Below are 20,451 nucleotides of genomic sequence, written 5' to 3'. Positions count from 1 at the left end.
CAGCCATAAGGATCCCAATTTCTCAGGCAGATTCATCACAGGCTTTTTAACTGTACGCAGAAGAAGAAGAGTAAATGGAATTGCTAGTTTGAGGAGTAAATCTTTTCTGATGGAATAAAGTCGAGGCAGATTGAATTTATTTATTTTATTTATTGGATTTGTATGCCGCCCCTCTCCGTAGACTCGGGGCGGCTAACAACAATAATAAAAACAGCATGTAAATCCAATACTACAACAACTAAAAAACCCTTATTGTAAAACCAAACATCGATACATACAAACATACCATGCATAAATTGTAAAGGCCTAGGGCAGTGATGGCGAACCTATGACACGCGTGTCAGCACTGACACGCGTAGCCATTTTCGGTGACACGCCGCCGGGGCGAGAACACCGCCTCCCAGCTGGGCGCGCCTGCGCAGAGCGCAGGCTCGCCCACACGCTGCCTTTGGCAGCACAAGCATGCCTGTCCGGCCGAGGGAAGAATCGCCCCCGCCGGACATCAGTTTCAGCTGGGGGGGCGGGGCGCCGCCTCCCAGCTGATTGGCGCGGCGCCAAGCGTCGGAGCCCACCACAACGGTGGTTGGCTTGCAGGGGCCGCTGGGAGCGAGGGGAGGGGTTGCGATGGCTGGGAGGGGCGAGAACACTGCCTCCCAGCTGGGCGCGCCTGCGCAGAGCGCAGGCTCGCCCACACGCTGCCTTTGGCATGCCTGCCGGGCCGGGGGAAGAATCGCTCTGGTCGGACATCCGTTTCAGCTGGGGGGGGGCGCCGCCTCCCAGCTAATTGGCGCGGCGCCAAGCGTCGGAGCCCACCACGAACGGTGGTTGGCTCGCAGGGGCCGCTGGGAGCGAGGGGAGGGGTTGCAGGCCTATTTCAGGGTCTGCACCCCTCGCCCCTCTGCTCCCTGCTCGCCTTCCAGAACGGTGTTATAAAGGGAGAGAGGGAGAAAGAGAGGGAGGGGAAGGAAGGAAAAGAGAGAGAGAAACAGAAAAAAGTGGAAGAGAAAGAAAGGAAGGCAGAGAGAGAGAAAAAAAAGTGGAAGGAAGAGAGAAGGAAAGAAAGGAAGGGAGAGAGAAAGAGTGTGAGAGAGAAGATAGGAAGAGAGAGAGAGAGAAATGATAGAATAAAGGGGAGAAAAAAAAGAGAAATGAGAAAATGATTGAGGCAGAGAATGAAGTGGAGTGTTTGGCATAAGAACTTTACAATCCTAAAAACTCATTATTGCCTTTAGTTACAGTACTTAGCATTTTCTTTGGAAATTGGGCAGCATATCAATATACTGTAATACATTACTATTTTTCCCAATTAGTTTGTGCTTCTTTATCAAAGTGGGGTCAAACATTTATTTATATGCAACAAGTTATAATGTCACTAAATCAGTGATGGTGAACCTGTGGCAGTCCAGCTGGACTGCCACAGGTTCGCCATCACTGGAAGAATTCCCCCTCCCCCTCACTTATCTTAGTTCATGGCACCCCACACAAGTTAAATAACAGCAAGACAAACAAAAGAAACCAACTGACAGATTAACAAAGAAGTCACTAAGTGGGTAAGTTAAATAATTATGCATATTAGTTATTTAAACTATAAATATCACAAAATTATGTTTTTTTCTCAAGGTGACACACCACCCGAGTTATGCTCAGTTTTTTGGCGAATTTTGACACACCAAGCTCAAAAGGTTGCCCATCACTGGCCTAGGGGGAAAGAGTATCTCAGTTCCCCCATGCCTGACGGCAGAGGTGGGTTTTAAGAAGCTTACAAAAGGCAAGGAGGGTGGGGGAAATTCTAATCTCCGGGGGGAGTTGGTTCCAGAGGGCCGGGGCCGCCACAGAGAAGGCTCTTCCCCTGGGCCCCGCCAAACGACATTGTTTAGTTGACAGGACCTGGAGAAGGCCCTCTCTGTGGGACCTAACTGGTCGCTGGGATTCGTGCAGCAGAAGGCGGTCCCTGAGATCATCTGGTCCGGTGCTAAATTTCCCGCTGGGTGGAACGCATAGCCCGTCGATATAATTATTCACGAGAATGCCTTTTTCTTTTGCTGCGTTTTATTATTGTTGTTGTTGTTGTTATTATTGTTGTTGTTATTATTATTATTATTATTATTATTATTATTATTGTGTCATACGTTTCCAGAGCTGCATTTCGTAGCATTTCCTACATCCAACGTGTGGCAGCACCCCGAGAGATTTTGAAGCGTGCCAGCTACGATTTCAAAAGGGGAATTTTTAACTGCTGCCGCTTTCATCTGCGAGATTGTAGCACAACAGAAAGTTCCTGTTTTGAAGACCCCGCAGGCCTTTTGACGGGTAGAGCTTGCCTGTTTTATAACTCTGTTCCAGGGGAAAGATTAAGACACATATCCGTGGAAAACCAATGCTCTATGCTTAATGGGCCGGATTGTATACTTGGAGGTTTACGTTGCCACACAAACATCAGGAAAGCTGATTAACTTTGGGGGACTTTGTAAGAATAACCGCTGCGTAGATAAGCGCCTCCGTTTGTGTTTGTGTGTGTGTCTATGTGTGTATGGCGAATGGGATTTCGCCAAAACGTCGCAAAGACAATCAAAATACACAGGGAAAAACCCAAACTCACAACATTCTACATCAGGGGTCCCCAAACTTTTTACACAGGGGGGCCAGTTCACTGTCCCTCGGACTCTTGGAGGGCCGGACTATAAAAAAAAACTATGAACAAATCCCTATGCACACTACACATACCTTATTTTAAAGTAAAAGAACAAAATGGGAACGTACTATTTAGAGAGGGGGGAAGAAGTCTGAAATTCATATATGTTTACGTTTTGTTTATAATTTTCTTTTGTTAACATCTGATTGGCTACACAAGGTTTTCTTGGCTTATGAAAAATGTATAAAGAAAGAAGGAAGCACTTTGGCATAATGGTTAATAAGTTAGAAATATCATTGGTGTACTTTTTTGATGAGGGAATTTAATTAAAAGAAAATGAATGTAACTGGATGACAAAATTAGAAAAAAAACTTTGGCAACTTTTTTGATAATTGATATTAGTTACTAACAAAATACCGCATTTTATTCATGGAAAATTAGATGTGCTCCTGTTACTCACCCGCGGGCCGGATAAATGGCCTCAGTGGGCCGCATTTGGCCCGCGGGCCGTAGTTTGGGGACCGCTGTTCTACATATACTGTATATATATGGTTATATTACTGTATATATATATGGTTATACAAGGGGGCCGCCTTCTACTGCATGAATCCCAGCGACCAGTTAGGTCCCACAGAGTGGGTCTTCTCCGGGTCCCGTCAACTAAACAATGTCGCTTGGCGGGGCCCAGGGGAAGAGCCTTCTCTGTAGATCTGAAGGTCAGCAGTTCAAATCTCATCACCGGCTCAAGGTTGACTCAGCCTTCCATCCTTCCGAGGTGGATAAAATGAGGACCCGGATTGTGGGGGACAATAGCCTAGCTCTGTTTAAAAAGTGCTATTTTTAACATGTTGTAAGCCGCCCTGAGTCTAAGGAGAAGGGCGGCATAAAAATCGAATAAATAAATGGTATGTCTGTATGTATGATTGGTTTTTATAATAATGGGTTTTTAACTGTTTTTAGTATTGGATTATTGTTATATAGTTATATGCTGTTTTATTACTGCTGTTAGCCGCCCCGAGTCTGTGGAGAGGGGCAGCATACACATCCAATAAATACAAATACAAATGTGAGAAAATTATTTTACTGAAAGAGTAGTAGATGCTTGGAACAAACGTCCAGCAGACGTGGTCGGTAAATCCACAGTCACTGAATTGAAACATGCCTGGGATAAACATATATCCATCCTAAGGTAAAAAACAAGAAATAGTATAAGGGCAGACTAGATGGACCATGAGGTCTTTTTCTGCCGTTAATCTTCTATGTTTCTTATGTTTATATATACTGTATACAGTGATCCCTCGATTATCGCGAGGGTTCCGTTCCAAGACCCCTCGCGATAATCGATTTTTCGCGATGTAGGGTTGCGGAAGTAAAAACACCATCTGCGCATGCGCGCCCTTTTTTCCATGGCTGCGCATGCGCAGATGGTGGAGTTTGCGTGGGCAGCGGGGAAACCCGGATCTTCGTCTGCTCGCTGCTGCTGCAGCCGCCCAGCAGCTGATCTGCTCGGCGGCAGCAGCGAGGAGCCGAATCGGGCTTTCCCCTTTGCGTGGGCGGCGGGGAAACCCAGATCTTCGTCTGCTCGCTGCCCACGCAAACGGGAAACCCCGGCTCCTCGCTGATGCCCCCGCTCACCCGCCCACCTGCCCGCCGCCCGCCAGCAAGAGGGGGAGAGATAGAGAAAGAGAGAGAAGGAAAGAAAGAGATGAGAGAGGGAGGAAGAGAGTGTGAAAAAGGAAGAAGCAAGATAGAGAAAGAGAGAGAGAAAGAAAGATGAGAAAGGAAGGAAGAGAGTGACGTCATTGGGTGGAAAAATCGCGATATAGCGTTTCGCGAAGATCGAGATCGCGAAACTCGAGGGATCACTGTATATGAAAGGAAATGTGTATGTACACTGCTCAAATAAAATAAGAAGAGGCCAAAATAAGGCCGAAATAGATCTATCCTAGTCTCCCTTAATTTTCAAATTCAGCAAAAAAAACATGTGACATATATATAATATATATATATATATAAATATATATAACTCTTCTTTTTTTCAACACCATTCAAGATACAAAGTTTTAAATTTACTTTAATATTGCTGGAACAACAACAAGAAGAAAATAAATGTATAATCCTACATGAAAATCCTGTTCTTGTTCCTCTTCCCCGCAACCTGTTTTGAAACTCTTTAAATGATTTGTATGCTCTGTGCTCTGCCAGAGTGAAATGGCTTTAGAGATTGCCCTAAGCCACCATCGCTTTTACGGACTTAATGGGTTGTGTGAACTGAGCTCCTGTCAGACGGAAGGCATTCATCTGGCAAATGGGGTGGCTCTAACCGTAACACCACTGCTCAGTTCGCTTTCAGCCATGGTGGGTGTTTCTAAATAATTTCGATACTTGCAAATGGGGCTGTTGTTATTACTGCAGGTGGTCCTTGGCTTATGACATTGATTGATTGATTGATTGATTGTATACTGCTCAAAAAAAATAAAGGGAACACTCAAATAACAGAACCTAGATCTGAATGAATGAAATATTTTCACTGAATACTTTGTTCTGCACAAAGGTGAATGGGCACAACAGCAGGGGAAATTGATTGTCAATCAGTGCTGCTTCCTAAGTGGACAGTTTGATTTCACAGAAGTTTGATTTACTTGGAGTTATATTGTGTTGTTTAAGGGTTCCCTTAAACCAGTGTTTTCCAACCTTGGAAACTTGAAGATATTTGGACGTCAACTCCAAGAATTCTGGGAGTTGAAGTCCAAATTATGTTATGACATTGATTGATTGATTGATTGTATACTGCTCAAAAAAATAAAGGGAACACTCAAATAACACAACCTAGATCTGAATGAATGAAATATTTTCACTGAATACTTTGTTCTGTACAAAGTCGAATGTGCACAACAGCAGGTGAAATTGACTGTCAATCAGTGTTGCTTCCTACATGGACAGTTTGATTTTACAGAGGTTTGATTTACTTGGAGTTATATTGTGTTGTTTAAGGGTTCCCTTAAACCAGTGTTTCCCACACCCATAACTCAATGCCTGAGGTGGGCGAAAACAGTTTCCCCCACCCCAGAAGGCCCTCTGGAGGCCAGAAATGGCCTGTTTCCCAACTTCTGGTGGACCAAGTAGGCTCGTTATTTCACCCTCCCCAGGCTCCAAAGGCTTCCCTGGTAAAATGCCTTCCTCCATTCGCGCTGGAGGCTCTCAGGAAGCCAAAAACACCCTCCCAGAGCCTCTGTTCGAGCCAAAAAACAATTGGCTAGCACACACATGCACGTTGGAGCTGAGCTAGGGCAACAGCTCATGTGCCAGCACATATGGCTCCGCATGCCACCTGTGGCACCTGTGCCATAGGTTTGCCATCACTGATTTGTAGGGTTTGAACTGCCAAATTGCAGTCAGCCAGCAGTCAGCCGGCAGTACTGCACTCTAACCACTGTGCCATGGATTCAATTAATGACTAGGGCTCACCCTAGTCATTAATTGAGTCATGCTGTCATTAAACTTCCCCCAAAATGATTGAAGCGGTCACACATCATGCTTGAATGACCCCGGGACACTACAACTACAAATTTATGATGGTTGTCAAGTGGCCAAATTTTGATCAAATGATTATGAGTTGTAAGTGCGAGGACCGGCCGTAAAATAACATTTTTCACTGCCATTGTAAATTCTAACAGTGGCTGAACGAATGGGCATAAGTTGAGAACCACCAGTATATCAGGAGATAAATTATTTCTAATAACAACAAAATTCTCCATGTCTTTCAGACATTGGGAAAGGAAAAAAATGAACCTTGCAGTACTGCTTGTTTTCCACTAGGAGGAGATGCAGAGTCAGAAAATATCTTTTCTTTGTTTGCTTAAATGCACTCACTCTCTCTCTCTCTCTCTCTCTCTCTCTCTCTCTCTCTCTCTCTCTCTCTCTCTCTCTCTCTCTCTCTCTCTTTCTTTTTTGCCATTTCAATCACACTCTTTGCCTTTCTGGTGTACGGGGACTGTTAATACAGGATAGCGAGATAAATTACAGCTTTGTTGCAAGCCCCAGAATTGTTTATGACGGGTTTTATTAAACCCAGTTGACTGTAAATAACTGTAAGCCATACAGGTTTATTGTTTGATTTAGAGTTGATTCCAGTGGCTGTTTGGAAAGGGAGGGGGGAGAAAGAGTGAGCAAAGAGAACATTAAGCACGGAGACAATAACAGTGGTTTGGGAATACAGAGATTTCAACGCTACCTGCTTTGTGTGCTTAGGGGAAGAAATATGCCCCTAACCTTCAGATACTGTATCTGGATTATGTACAGTCTGATGCAGTTAAGACCCCTCTGGTTAGAGAATTGATTACGCAACTCTGATTAACCTCAGTCTTAGGTAAAGGGAACCACATTTAAATCAGCCTTACCAACTGGAACTTTGCAGTAATTTATTTATTTATTCAATTTTATTTTATGCCGCCCTTCTCCTTAGACTCAGGGCGGCTTACAACATGTTAGCAATAGCACTTTTTTTTAACAGAGCCAGCATATTTCCCCCACAATCCGGGTCCTCATTTTACCCACCTCGGAAGGATGGAAGGCTGAGTCAGCCTTGAGCTGGTGATGAGATTTGAACCTCCGACCTGCAGATCTAGCAGTCAGTGTTAGTGGCCTGCAGTACCGCAGTCTACCCGGTGCGCCACCCCGGCTAAATAGCATTTAGACTTATATACCGCTTCACAGTGCTTCACAACCCACTCTAAGCGGTTTGCAGAGAGTCAGCCTCTTGCCCCCAACAACCTGGGTCCTCATTTGACCCACCTGGGAAGGATGGAAGGCTGAGTCAACTTTGAGCCTGGTGAGATTCGATCTGGCAAACCTCTGGCAGCCGGTGATCAGCAGAAGTAGCCTGCAGGGCTGCACTCTAACCACTGCACCACCGAGGCTCTTTTGCAGGAAACCGTATATCATTTCATGCAAATGGTTGTCCAACCTCTTCTTAAAAACCTCCAGTTGGGGAGCATCTACAAATGGTCAAAGCAATGGAAACTGCAGTTTAATGTTTCCAAATGTAAAATAATGCACTTGGGGAAAAGGAATCCTCAATCTGAGTATTGTACTGGCAGTTCTGTGTTAGCAAAAACTTCAGAAGAGAAGGATTTAGGGGTCGTGATTTCTGACAGTCTCAAAATGGGTGAGCAGTGTGGTCAGGCAGTAGGAAAAGCAAGTAGGATGCTTGGCTGCATAGCTAGAGGTATAACAAGCAGAAAGAGGGAGATTGTGATCCCCTTATATAGAGCGCTGGTGAGACCCCATTTGGAATACTGTGTTCAGTTCTGGAGACCTCCCCTACAAAAAGATATTGACAAAATTGAACGGGTCCAAAGACGGGCTACAAGAATGGTGGAAGGTCTCAAGCATAAAACGTATCAGGAAAGACTTCATGAACTCAATCTGTATAGTCTGGAGGACAGAAGGAAAAGGGGGGACATGATCAAAACATTTAAATATGTTAAAGGGTTAAATAAGGTCCAGGAGGGAAGTGTTTTTAATAGGAAAGTGAACACAAGAACAAGGGGACACAATCTGAAGTTAGTTGGGGGAAAGATCAGAAGCAATGTGAGAAAATATTATTTGACTGAAAGAGTAGTAGATGCTTGGAACAAACTTCCAGCAGACGTGGTAGATAAATCCACAGTAACTGAATTTAAACATGCCTGGGATAAACATATATCCATCCTAAGATAAAATACAGAAAATAGTATAAGGGCAGACTAGATGGACCATGAGGTCTTTTTCTGCCGTCACACTTCTATGTTTCTATGTTTCCGGAGGCAAGCAGTTCCGCTGATGACTTGTTCTCACTGTCAGGAAATGTCTTAGTTCTAGGTTGCTTCTCTCCTTGATTCGTTTCCATCCGTTGTTGTTTCTTCTCCTGCCTTCAGATGCTTTGGAAAATAAACCCAATCCCCTCAAATATTGGAAGGCTGCTGCTATGTCACCCCTAATCCTTCTTTTCATTAAACTAGTTGCACCCAGTTCCTGCAACCGTTCTTCCTATGGCTTAGCCTCCACCAATCCCTTAATCTTCTTTGTTGCTCTGTTCTGCACACTTTCTAGAATCTCCACATCTGGCGGCCAAAACGGGAGGCGATATTCCAGTAATTTTAAAACCACGATCTGCAAAGAAAATGGGAAACAACCTATTCACATGCTCTAATTCTCCCTTGTTCCTTGCTGAGGAGAATCAAAGGCACCTGGCTCTCAGCATAAGACTAATTCACACAAAACGGCAGGTTGTTGAATGCGTGCCAGGACTTTGCACCTTGGTTGCTGTCATCTCTCTCCTTGTTCCCGCAGCTCTCTTGGCTTCTTTGAAAAGTGAACCATGAGTGTGGGGTGGATGGATGGATGGATGGACGGACGGACGGACGGACGGACAGACAGACAGACAGACAGACAGACAGATAGATAGATAGATGATAGGTAGGTAGGTAGATAGATGATAGATAGATAGATAGATAGATAGATAGATAGATAGATAAGATGATATAGATAGATAGATAGATAGATAGATAAGATGATAGATAGATAGATAGATAGATAAGATGATAGATAGATAGATAGATAAGATGATATATAGATAGATAGATAGATAGATAGATAGATAGATAGATAGATAAGATGATAGATAGTTAGATAAGATGATAGATAGATAGATAGATAGATAGATAGTTAGATAAGATGATAGATAGATAGATAAGATGATAGATAGATAGATAGATAGATAGATAAGATGATAGATAGATAGATAGATGATAGATAGATAGATAGATAGATAGATAGATAAGATGATTGATAGATAGATAGATAGTTAGATAAGATGATAGATAGATAGATAAGATGATAGATAGATAGATAGATAAGATGATATATAGATAGATAGATAGATAGATAGATAGATATAGATATATATATATAGATAGATAGATAGATAGATAGATAGATAGATAAATAAGATGATAGATAGATAGATAGTTAGATAAGATGATAGATAGATAGATAGATAGATAGATAGATAGTTAGATAAGATGATAGATAGATAGATAGATAGATAGATAAGATGATAGATAGATAGATAGATAGTTAGATAGATAGTTAGATAGATAGATAGATAGATAGATAAGATGATAGATAGATAGATAGATAGATAGATAAGATGATAGATAGATAGATAGATAGATAGATAGATAAGATGATAGATAGATAGATAGATAGATAGATAAGATGATAGATAGATAGATAGATAGATAGATAAGATGATAGATAGATAGATAGATAGATTAGATAGATAGATAGATAGATAGATAGATAGATAGATAGATAGATTAGATAGATAGATAGATAGATAGATAGATAGATAGATAGATAGATAGATAGATAGATAGAGTCTAAGGAGAAGGACAGCATAAAAATCGAATAAATGAATAAATTGAATAAATAATACCACCTCTGGGTGGACCCCTCCTCTTTGTGGCAACCCCTTATTTCCACTGGCAGGAACTTTCTCCTTCATTCCAGGTTAGATCTCTCTGGGATAAAGCTTTCCCCTGTTACTTCTTGCCCTGCCCTCAGGTGCCTTGGGGAATAGCTGGACCCTCCTCCTCCTCCTCTTCCTCTGCAAAGCTTTTTGCGTTGCAAGCTGCCTGCTTTCAACACCTGCCCTAGACCTTCCTCCCCATCACCTCTCCATTTGCTGCCTCAGCAGCTCTCCCGCCCCCCCCCGCCCCCCTTATTTGCTGCCGAGCTCCTTTATCCTCAGACCCACTTACATTATTTTTTTTTGCCTCCCCGTGAGTTGCTATGGTTACCTTGGCTCACCAACCTCTCGGCTGCAGGGATGCGTTTGGCCCACGCCCGAGTCCGTGCTGGGTAGGATGCGAATGGCGGCATCTTCGTAAAAACTTGCAAGCCAACATAGAAGTAGTTGGAGGGGTGGGGGAAAGGCATATCGGATCAGGGTTAGTTTGCAGGATGATCGTATTGTGAGCCAGAGTTGACCTGTCTCCCACCACCACCACCACAAAAAACCCCACACCCCACCCCTCAGTAAAAGCAAAGTATTTGTCATGCTATGTCAGGTTCCCTCCCCTTCTAGCGATAACCAGCCTGATGCTCCACGGAATTCAAAAGAGGAGTGAAATCGACTCCGGTTCTGGGCCCGTGATTATCTCTATATTATTATTATTATTATTATTATTATTATTATTATTATTATTATTAATTGGATTTGTATGCCGCCCCTCTCCGTGGACTCAGGGCGGCTAACAACAGTGATAAAAACAGCATGTAGCAATCCAATAATAAAACAACTAAAAAACCCTTATTATAAAAACCAGACATACCTACAGACATACCATGCATAAACTGTACAGGCCCAGGGGGAAAGAGTATCTCAGTTCCCCCATGCCTGACGGCAGAGGTGGGTTTTAAGGAGCTTACGAAAGGCGAGGAGGGTGGGGAGCAATTCTGATCTCTGGGGGAGTTGGTTCCAGAGGGCCGGGGCTGCCACAGAGAAGGCTCTTCCCCTGGGTCCCGCCAAATGACATTGTTTAGTTGACGGGACCCGGAGAAGGCCGACTCTGTGGGACCTAGTCGGTCGCTGGGATTCGTGCGGCAGAAGGCGGTCCCGGAGATAATCTGGTCCGATGCCATGAAGGGCTTTATAGGTCATAACCAACACTTTGAATTGTGACTGGAAACTGATCGGCAACCAATGCAGACTGTGGAGTGTTGGTGTGACATGGGCATATTTAGGAAAGCCCATGATAGCTCTCGCAGCTGCGTTCTCCAAAGAATTCAAAAGAGGAGCGAAATTGACTCCGGTTCTGGGCCTGTGATTATCTCTAAATGACTTAATAGAATAGAATAGAATAGAATAGAATTTTATTGGCCAAGTGTGATTGGACACACAAGGAATTTGTCTTGGTGCAGATGCTCTCAGCGTACATAAAATAAAGTATACATTTGTCAAGAATCATGTGGTACAACACTTAATGATTGTCATAGGGGTCAAATAAGCAATGGAGAAGCAATATTAATAAAAATCTTAGGATATAAGCAACAAGTCACAGTCATACAGTCAACATGGGAGGAAATGGGTGAAAGGAATGATGAGAAAAACTAGTAGAATAGAAGTGCAGATTTAGTAGAAAGTCTGACAGTGTTGAGGGAATTATTTGTTTAGCAGAGTGATGGCGTTCGGGGAAAAACTGTTCTTGTCTGTTTTGTCTGTTGGGAAACAGGCTGTTTCCGGCCTCCAGAGGGCCTCCGGGGGGGGCGGAGGGAGGCTTTTTTTTGCTCTCCCTGGGCATTGAATTAATGGCGTGGGCACTCCTGCATGCGCGATAGAGCATGCGCACGCTCTTTCGGCACCCGACAGAAAAAAGCTTCGCCATCACTGGCCTACAAGATCCCTTCCAACTCTGTCCATCTGTATCTAATCTCTATTTTACTGAAAGAGTAGTAGATCCTTGGAACAAACTTCCAGCAGATGTGGTTGGTAAATCCACAGTAAGTGAATTTAAACATGCCTGGGATGAACATATATCCATCCTAAGATAAAATACAGAAAATAGCATAAGGGCAGACTAGATTTATTATTTATTATTTATTTATTAATCAGATTTGTATGCCGCCCCTCTCCGTAGACTCGGGGCGGCTAACAGCAATAATAATACAATGTAAACAAATCTAATATTTAAGTTAATTTTAAAAAAACCAATTTAAGAAACCAATCATACATGCTGTCATACCATGCATAAATTTTATAAGCCTAGGGGGAAGGGAAGGTCCCGGAGATATTCTGGTCCGGTGCCATGAAGGGCTTTATAGGTCATAACCAACACTTTGAATTGTGACCGGAAACTGGATCATGAGGTCTTTTTCTGCCGTCAGTCTTCTATGTTTCTATCAGTGGTTGCCATGACTTTGTGACGTCTTCAGCATCTCTGGGTCTCCTGCAGCCCTCTTTCAAAGATCTTCTCCCCCTACATAGCAGGGCCTCAGTCTCCTGCTGGTGCCTTCTGCCACATTGGAGCAAGAAAAGCAGATTTTGCTTCACGCCTCCCTGGTTGGAAGCCTGAGTCTGTGGCTTATTTAAATCTCAACCTTGGCAGCTTTAAGGTCTCTGGCTGGGAAATTCTGGGAGTCGAAATCCAGCGATCTGGAAAGTTGTTTAACCCTGCTCTAAAGGTTTGTCCCGCTCTCCTCTTTCGCAGTGCCCGACCTGCCCATCCTGGAGAAGAGGAACTGGCTTATCCACCTCTACTACGTGCGCAAAGATTACGATGCCTGTAAGGTAGGAACGAGTTTGGGGGCGTGATTAAATCCCCTGGGCTTAGCCCTGCCTTAGGCACGGGTGGGAGAGGCTTTCTCAGCCCTAGAAAGGAGGAATGGGCCAAAATATCAAAACTCTGTAGGCCTCACCTACAAAAAGATATGGATAAAATTGAACGGGTCGTATCTCCTGATAACTTCTGCTGCTAACGCAGATTTTCCCCTCCACCCTCCCCTATTTATTTAACTTTTTTTTAACTCCTTATTATTTTTCTTTTCCTAAATATTTTACATAACCCTAATCTTATTTTTCTACTTACTTTTCTACAAATATGTCTTCCACTATTCTTACTAACATTTATCATCCTCCTAGGTTCTAATTAACATGATAAGATAGATAAATGAATTATTGATTGTAATAAGATACAAATATGAATATTGAATTTTTGTTACCTTTTGTGACATATATTCTGAAATACAATATCATGTAATAAATACAATTACCCTTTTTGAATTTATGTACCCCCCTCCCCCTCCCCCCATTTACCCTTTGTTAATTAATAAACTTTATTTTTTTAAAAAAAATTGAATGGGTCCACAGACGGGCTACAAAAATGTTGGAAGGTCTTAAGCATCAAACGTATCAGGAAAGACTTAATGAACTCAATCTGTATAGTCTGGAGGACAGAAGGAAAAGGGGGGACATGATCGAAACATTTAAATATGTTAAAGGGTTAAATAAGGTCCAGGAGGGAAGTGTTTTTAATAGAGAAGTGAACACAAGAACAAGGGGACACAATCTGAAGTTAGTTGGGGGAAAGATCAAAAGCAACATGAGAAAATATTATTTTACCATCTGCCCAGAATACTGTGTTCAGTTCTGGAGACCTCACCTACAAAAAGATATTGACAAAATTGAACGGGTCCAAAGACGGGCTACAAGAATGGTGGAAGGTCTTAAGCATCAAACGTATCAGGAAAGACTTCATGAACTCCATCTGTAGAGTCTGGAGGACAGAAGGAAAAGGGGGGACATGATCGAAACATTTAAATATGTTAACGGGTTAAATAAGGTCCAGGAGGGAAGTGTTCCAGGTGGTCTTTGGTTTGATGCAAAACGTAAGGCAACGCTGTTATAACATAAACCATAATGATAATAAAAGCACACACACATCCTAGCACCATCTCTTATTCTTAGGACACCCATTTTAAGTTTCAGTACCAACTTCCCCCAAAGACTTACCTCCCATAACTGAGTGTTGTGAAAAGGACCCATCCCATGGACATTCTGCCTCTTCTCCAAAATGAAAAAAAAACCCAATTCTCATGGTCGAATCTCTCTTCCTTTTGGGGTTCAGATTGCCATCAAAGAGCAACTGCAGGAAAGCCAAGGAATGTGTGAATACGCCGTCTACGTTCAAGGTAAGCGAAAAACGGCTCCGTGGTTAAACACGCTTCAAGATGCACCGATGTGCTTTGTAAGAACACACAGTCACCCCTTTGGGGATCATCAGAGCTTAGAGTGCTTTAATGACCCAGCACCTCCCGTTTGATAGAAAAACCTGAGAGCGGAATATTTGCCCTGTATCGCTGGTTGTTTGGGGAAGGGTAGACGTGAAATTCAAAATCCAAAGATTAATTTACCTATACAGTGATACCTCTACCTAAGAACGCCTCTACTTACAAACGTTTCTACATAGGAACCGGGTGTTCAAGATTTTTTTTGCCTCTTCTCAAGAATGATTACAAGCCCGAGCCTCCGAAACTGTAACCGGAAAAGGCAAGGGAGAAGCCTCTGTGGGGCCACTCTAGGAATGTCCTGAGAGGAAACAGGGCTGGAAAAAGCGGGGAGAAGCCTCCGTGGGGCCTCTCTAGGAATCTCCTGGGAGGAAACAGGGCCGGAAAAGGCGGGGAGATGCCTCCGTGGGGCCTCTCTAGGCATCTCTTGGGAGGAAACAGGGCCGGAAAAGGCGGGGAGAAGCCTCCGTGGGGCCTTTCTAGGAATCTCCTGGGAGGAAACAGGGCCGGAAAAACCAGGGAGAAGCCTCCGTGGGGCCTCTCTAGGAATGTCCTGGGAGGAAACAGGGCCGGAAAAGGCGGGGAGAAGCCTCCGTAGGCCTCTCTAGGAATCTCCTGGGAGGAAACGGGGACGCCACTCTCCCTGTGGTTTCCCCAATTGCACACATAATTTGCTTTTACATTGATTCCTTTGGGAAAAATTGCTTCTTCTTACAAACTTTTCTTCTTAAGAACCGGGTCACGGAACGAATTAAGTTCGTAAGTAGAGGTACCACTGTAGTATCTTAAGAGAATCTGGATCACGTCCCTATGCAGCCTTGGGGCAAATGATATGTTACTCACCAGCTTATTTGCTGCAATTCCAGTGTGTTTTTAAAATTAAAAATAGTTCTGGGAAGGGGCGATTTTTGAATGGAAGTATAACCCAGCGAAGGATACCTGAGCTCCTTGTTCACTCCTGTGTATAACTGAAACATTTCTAGCCTGTCCTTTAGGGCAGAACGGTTCCGTTAAGCATTAGCGGAAATTAAAAAACATGAATATTAAAATATAAACATAGGATCCTCCTGATTAACGGACTGTGGCGACGTTACTTCCAGCTTTGATCTTTCGCTTGGAAGGGAAAATCCACGAATCTCTGGAGCTTTTCCAGACTTGCGCTATCCTCAGGCCTCGATGCGCCGACAACCTCAAGCAGGTGGCTCGCTCGCTGTGAGTGTCATTTAATTCTTCCTATCTAAGATATCAGGTGGAGTGGGGCGGGGCTTCTGGGAGAGGGTGTCAATGGCACCGCGCGTGATCGTCTCCCCAGCACGTTAGGCCCGAAGAGGCTTTTTTTCAAGAGGCAGCTGGACTTTCTTGTTCTCCTTTGAAGGCGTTTCGCTTCTCATCCAAGAAGCTTTTTCGGGATTCATACCAGTATTGAGTTGCTACTGGTATGGATAAGGACTGCGCACTGCTAGCGAAAATTGCACTGCGCATGCAGCTTCTATTCTCCTGCGTTCTTTCCTTCTTTCTTTCTTTCTTTCTTTTTTTCTTTCTTTCTTTTTCTTTCTCTCTTTCTTTCTCTCTTTCTCTTTCCTTCCTTCTTTCCTTTCTCTCCTTCCTTCCTTTCTTCCTCTCTCTCTCTTCCTTCCTTCCTTTCTTTCTCTCTTTCTCTCTTTCCTTCCTTCTTTCCTTTCCTTCCTTTCTTCCTTTCTCTCTTTCTTTTTCTCTCTTCCTCCCTCCCTCCCTCCCTTCCTTCCTCTCTTTCTCTTTCTCTTTCTCTCTGTCTCTGTCTCTGTGTCTTTCTATCTCTCTCTATCTCTTCTTTCTTCCTTCCTTCCTTCTTTCTTTCCTTCCTTCCTTCCTTCCTTCCTTCCTTCCTCGCTTTCTCTTTCTCTCTGTCTCTGTCTCTGTGTCTCTCTCTCTCTATCTCTTCCTTCCTTCTTTCTTTCTTTCTTTCTTTCTTTTATATGCTGCTCACTCCAAAAAGGACTCAGAGCGGCTAACAGTAGTCATAAATACGACAACAATGAAAACACAGCAATAAGATCCACAGTACGGCAAAAACAATAATATCCTAAAGCCATGCATACTTGCAATCAAGTACTGTATTATAATTCTTACAATTCTTCAGGCAGCTCTTGGCTGCTCTGTTATGTCTGAAAATTTCCTCAAAGTTCCCCTGATCCCATGACTGACAGACCCTTAATCTCCAGTCAAGAAGCTGAGGAAAAAGTACTAAAGAGCGATTGTCTTGCAGGTTCCTCCTGGGCAAGCACAAAGCAGCCATTGAAGTGTACAATGACGCAGTTCAACACAACGAGAAGGACTGGGTATGCGTGAAAGCTCAGCTTCCTATTTCGAAAGAGGATTGTTGGGATTGGAGAGAGACAAATCGGCAGAGGCCACATTTATACAAGGCCCCGTTTCCCTCAAAATTAGATCTATAATAATAATAAGCCCAATCATGGGCTTATTTTTAGTTGGGGGAAAGATCAAAAGCAACATGAGAAAATATTATTTGACTGAAAGAGTAGTAGATCCTTGGAACAAACTTCCAGCAGACATGGTAGATAAATCCACAGTAACTGAATTTAAACATGCCTGGGATAAACATATATCCACCCTAAGATAAAATACAGAAAATAGTATAAGGGCAGACTAGATGGACCATGAGGTCTTTTTTTGCTATCAGTTTTCTATGTTTCTATGTTTCTATGCACTGAAATAAGCCCTCCCCTGAAAATAAGCCCTCCCTGAAAATATTTAGTCATCTGGCGGGGCCTAGGAAAGAGCCTTTTCGGTGGTAGCCCCTGCCCTCTGGAATCAACTCCCTCCAGAGATTCGCACTGCCCCCAAGAGGATGGGAGCAGCGCGAATTGCCTTTTTAAATCGTAAGGTTTTAAAACCTTTGCCGAAGGGCCTGGGGGGCCATTTAATTTTTAACATCCAGCTGACGATTGAATGTAGAATGTATGATAGGATGAATGTGGAGGATTGGTTTTAAGAATTAGGGTTTTAATATTAGATTTGTTACATGTTTTTTGTATTTACCTCTGTTGTGAACCACCCTGAGTCTGCGGAGAAGGGTGGCATAGAAATCTAATTAATAAATTAATGAATAAATTTTTCCAATATGCAACGAGAAATGGTTTCTCTTCACTTTATAAGCCTCCTTTCTTCTTACAACTAGGAGATCTTCCACAACATGGGAGTGTGCTACATGCAGCTGAAATATTTCAACAAGGTAAAAATGGGCCATTCGGTTATATTATATTCCAGGCAATCCATGATGGCTCAAAATCTCCCAGCTTTCCAGAAATCCTCCAAATTTTTAAGCCAGAATTCTGCTTTCATTACTTAATGCCTTTAAGTTGCCCTGTGAAAAAGATCTCAATAGAATAGAATAGAATAGAATAGAATAGAATAGAATAGAATAGAATAGAATAGAATGGGTTCAGTTCTGGAGACCTCACCTACAAGAAGATATTGACAAAATTGAACGGGTCCAAAGACGGGCTACAAAAATGGTGGCAGGTCTTAAGCATAAAACGTATCAGGAAAGACTTCGTGAACTCAATCTGTAGAGTCTGGAGGACAGAAGGAAAAGGGGGGACATGATCGAAACATTTAAATATGTTAATTAAATAAGGTCCAGGAGGGAAGTGTTTTTAATAGGAAAGTGAACACAAGAACAAGGGGACACAACCTGAAGCTAGTTGGGGGTAAGATCAAAAGCAACATGAGAAAATATTATTTTACTGAAAGAGTAGTAGATCCTTGGAACAAACTTCCAGCAGACGTGGTAGATAAATCCACAGTAACTGAATTGAAACATGCCTGGGATAAACATAGATCCATCCTAAGATAAAATACAGAAAATAGTATAAGGGCAGACTAGATGGACCACGAGGTCTTTTTCTGCCGTCAGTCTTCTATGTTTCTATGAATAGAATAAAATAGAATAGAATAGAATAGAATTCTTTATTGGCCAAGTGTGATACGACACACAAGGAATTTGTCTTTGGTGCAGATGCTCTCAGTGTACATAAAAGAAAAGACGCGTTTGTCAAGAATCATGAGTTACAACCCTTAAGGATTGTCATAGGAGTAAAATAAGCAATGAAGAAACAATCAGTATTAATAAAATATTAGGATACAAGCAACAAGTTAAGGTGCCCAATTTGGTTCCTGTCCCTTCCCAGTTCAGACCTTTTTGGGTGTTAAATGATGCTCCCTGTTCCTTGTACTGAAGTTGACTCTTGCAGTACCGTTGCCAACCCCGAGTCAGAACCTGTTTGTTTTGTTCTAGTTGCTACAACCAAGCCAAGATTTTATTAAGGGAGAATTCTTGGCTTGCTTCTGCTCAAGCCCTGGGGGGTGGAATGGTCCTTCCCTCTGGGGTGATGCTTTCTGGTATATTTGGCTGTCAGGCTGAGGAGTTCCCTCTATGCTTCTTAGGCTAACTTACACCAGCCTATAAAATATAATAGGCTCGACTACTGTAACGCTCTCTACATGGGGCTACCTTTGAAAAGTGTTCGGAAACTTCAGATCGTGCAGAATGCAGCTGCGAGAGCAATCATGGGCTTTCCCAAATATGCCCATGTTACAGCAACACTCCGCAGCCTGCATTGGTTGCTGATCAGTTTCCGGTCACAATTCAAAGTGTTGGTTATGACCTATAAAGCCCTTCATGGCACCGGACCAGAATATCTCAGGGACCGCCTTCTGCCGCACGAATCCCAGCGACCGGTTAGGTCCCACAGAGTGGATCTTCTCCGGGTCCCGTCAACTAAACAATGTCGCTTGGCGGGACCCAGGGGAAGAGCCTTCTCTGTGGCGGCCCCGGCCCTCTGGAACCAACTCCCCCCCAGAGATTAGAATTGCCCCCACCCTCCTTGCCTTTCGTAAGCTGCTTAAAACCCACCTCTGCCGTCCGGCATGGGGGAACTGAGATACTCTTTCCCCCTGGGCCTTTACAATTCTATGCATGGTATGTCTGTATGTATGTCTGGTTTTTATATTAATGGGTTTTTAATCGTTTTTAGTATTGGATTACTATTGTACACTGTTTTATTGTTGCTGTTAGCCGCTCCCAGTCTCCGGAGAGGGGCGGCATACAAATCCAACAAACAAACAAACAAACAAATAATGAAATCTACAGAATGTTGTGCTATTTATACCTTTTAGTAACAAATGTGCTGTGTTACATAAAGTCATCCTTTAAAAAAAAGGGAAAAAAAGGGAAACTGATAAGCCTCTCTCTCTCTCCCTCTCCCTCTTTCCTTCTCTTTGTCTCTCTCTCTCTCCCTCTTTCTTTTTCTTTCTTTGTCTCTCTCTCTCTTTCTCTATTTTTCTCTCTTTCTCTCTCCCTCTTTCCCTCTCTCCCTCTCCTTCTTTCCCTCCTTTTGTTTCTCTCTCTTTGTCTCTCTCTTTCCTCTCTCCCTCTTTCTCTCTCTCTTTGTCTATGTTTCTCTCTTTCTTTCCCTCCCTCTCCCCTTTTTTAAATGGGCCTGGGGGAGAAATCTCAAAACCTGCAACCTTTCCCTTCCATCCCACCAGCGGCTGAGTCTGGGAGAGAAGAAGGAAAGGCTTTCCAATCAATGCCTTTTTAAGGGTGTGTGTGTGTGTGTGTGTGTGTGTGTGTGTGTGTGTTTCAGCAGGAAGAAACCTTGTTGTCTCCACGCACTTCATCAATCCTGAAGTTCATGCCGGCATCAGCGTTTTTTGGGCAGGATGACCTATAAAACCCTGCTGGGATCTATTGTCTCTTTACACTTCCTCACACTCACTGCTACTCTGGTCTCAGCCCAGAGCTTCTCTTCCCCTACCAGCTCAGTTAGCGGCATTTAAAGGGGGGCAGAGATGGGGAGAAAGAAGAGAAGCAAAGAGGGAAGCAACCTATATCTCCGAGACCGCCTTCTGCTGCACGAATCCCAGCGACCGATTAGGTCCCACAGAGTGGGCCTTCTCCGGGTCCCGTCAACTAAACAATGTCGGTT

At 43.3% G+C, this 20,451-nt stretch overlaps 1 protein-coding gene across 2 annotated transcripts in view; it reads left to right on the top strand.

Moving 5' to 3' along the window:
- Window positions 1–20,451, top strand: part of BBS4 (Bardet-Biedl syndrome 4) — a 52,277-nt gene that overhangs the window by 10,462 nt on the left and 21,364 nt on the right. Inside the window, exons 3-7 of one of the 2 annotated variants that reach the window (XM_070763446.1) lie at window positions 12,886–12,965; window positions 14,302–14,365; window positions 15,562–15,673; window positions 16,707–16,779; window positions 17,640–17,693. In XM_070763446.1, the coding sequence (XP_070619547.1) occupies window positions 12,886–12,965; window positions 14,302–14,365; window positions 15,562–15,673; window positions 16,707–16,779; window positions 17,640–17,693 (383 nt within the window). The remainder of the gene's footprint in view (window positions 1–12,885; window positions 12,966–14,301; window positions 14,366–15,561; window positions 15,674–16,706; window positions 16,780–17,639; window positions 17,694–20,451) is intronic. The other variant, XM_070763447.1, reaches the window with a different exon arrangement.

This window comes from Erythrolamprus reginae, chromosome 10 (genome assembly GCF_031021105.1).
Source record: "Erythrolamprus reginae isolate rEryReg1 chromosome 10, rEryReg1.hap1, whole genome shotgun sequence".
NCBI classification, from domain to species: domain Eukaryota; kingdom Metazoa; phylum Chordata; class Lepidosauria; order Squamata; family Dipsadidae; genus Erythrolamprus; species Erythrolamprus reginae.
This window is presented reverse-complemented; position numbering and strand designations above follow the sequence as displayed.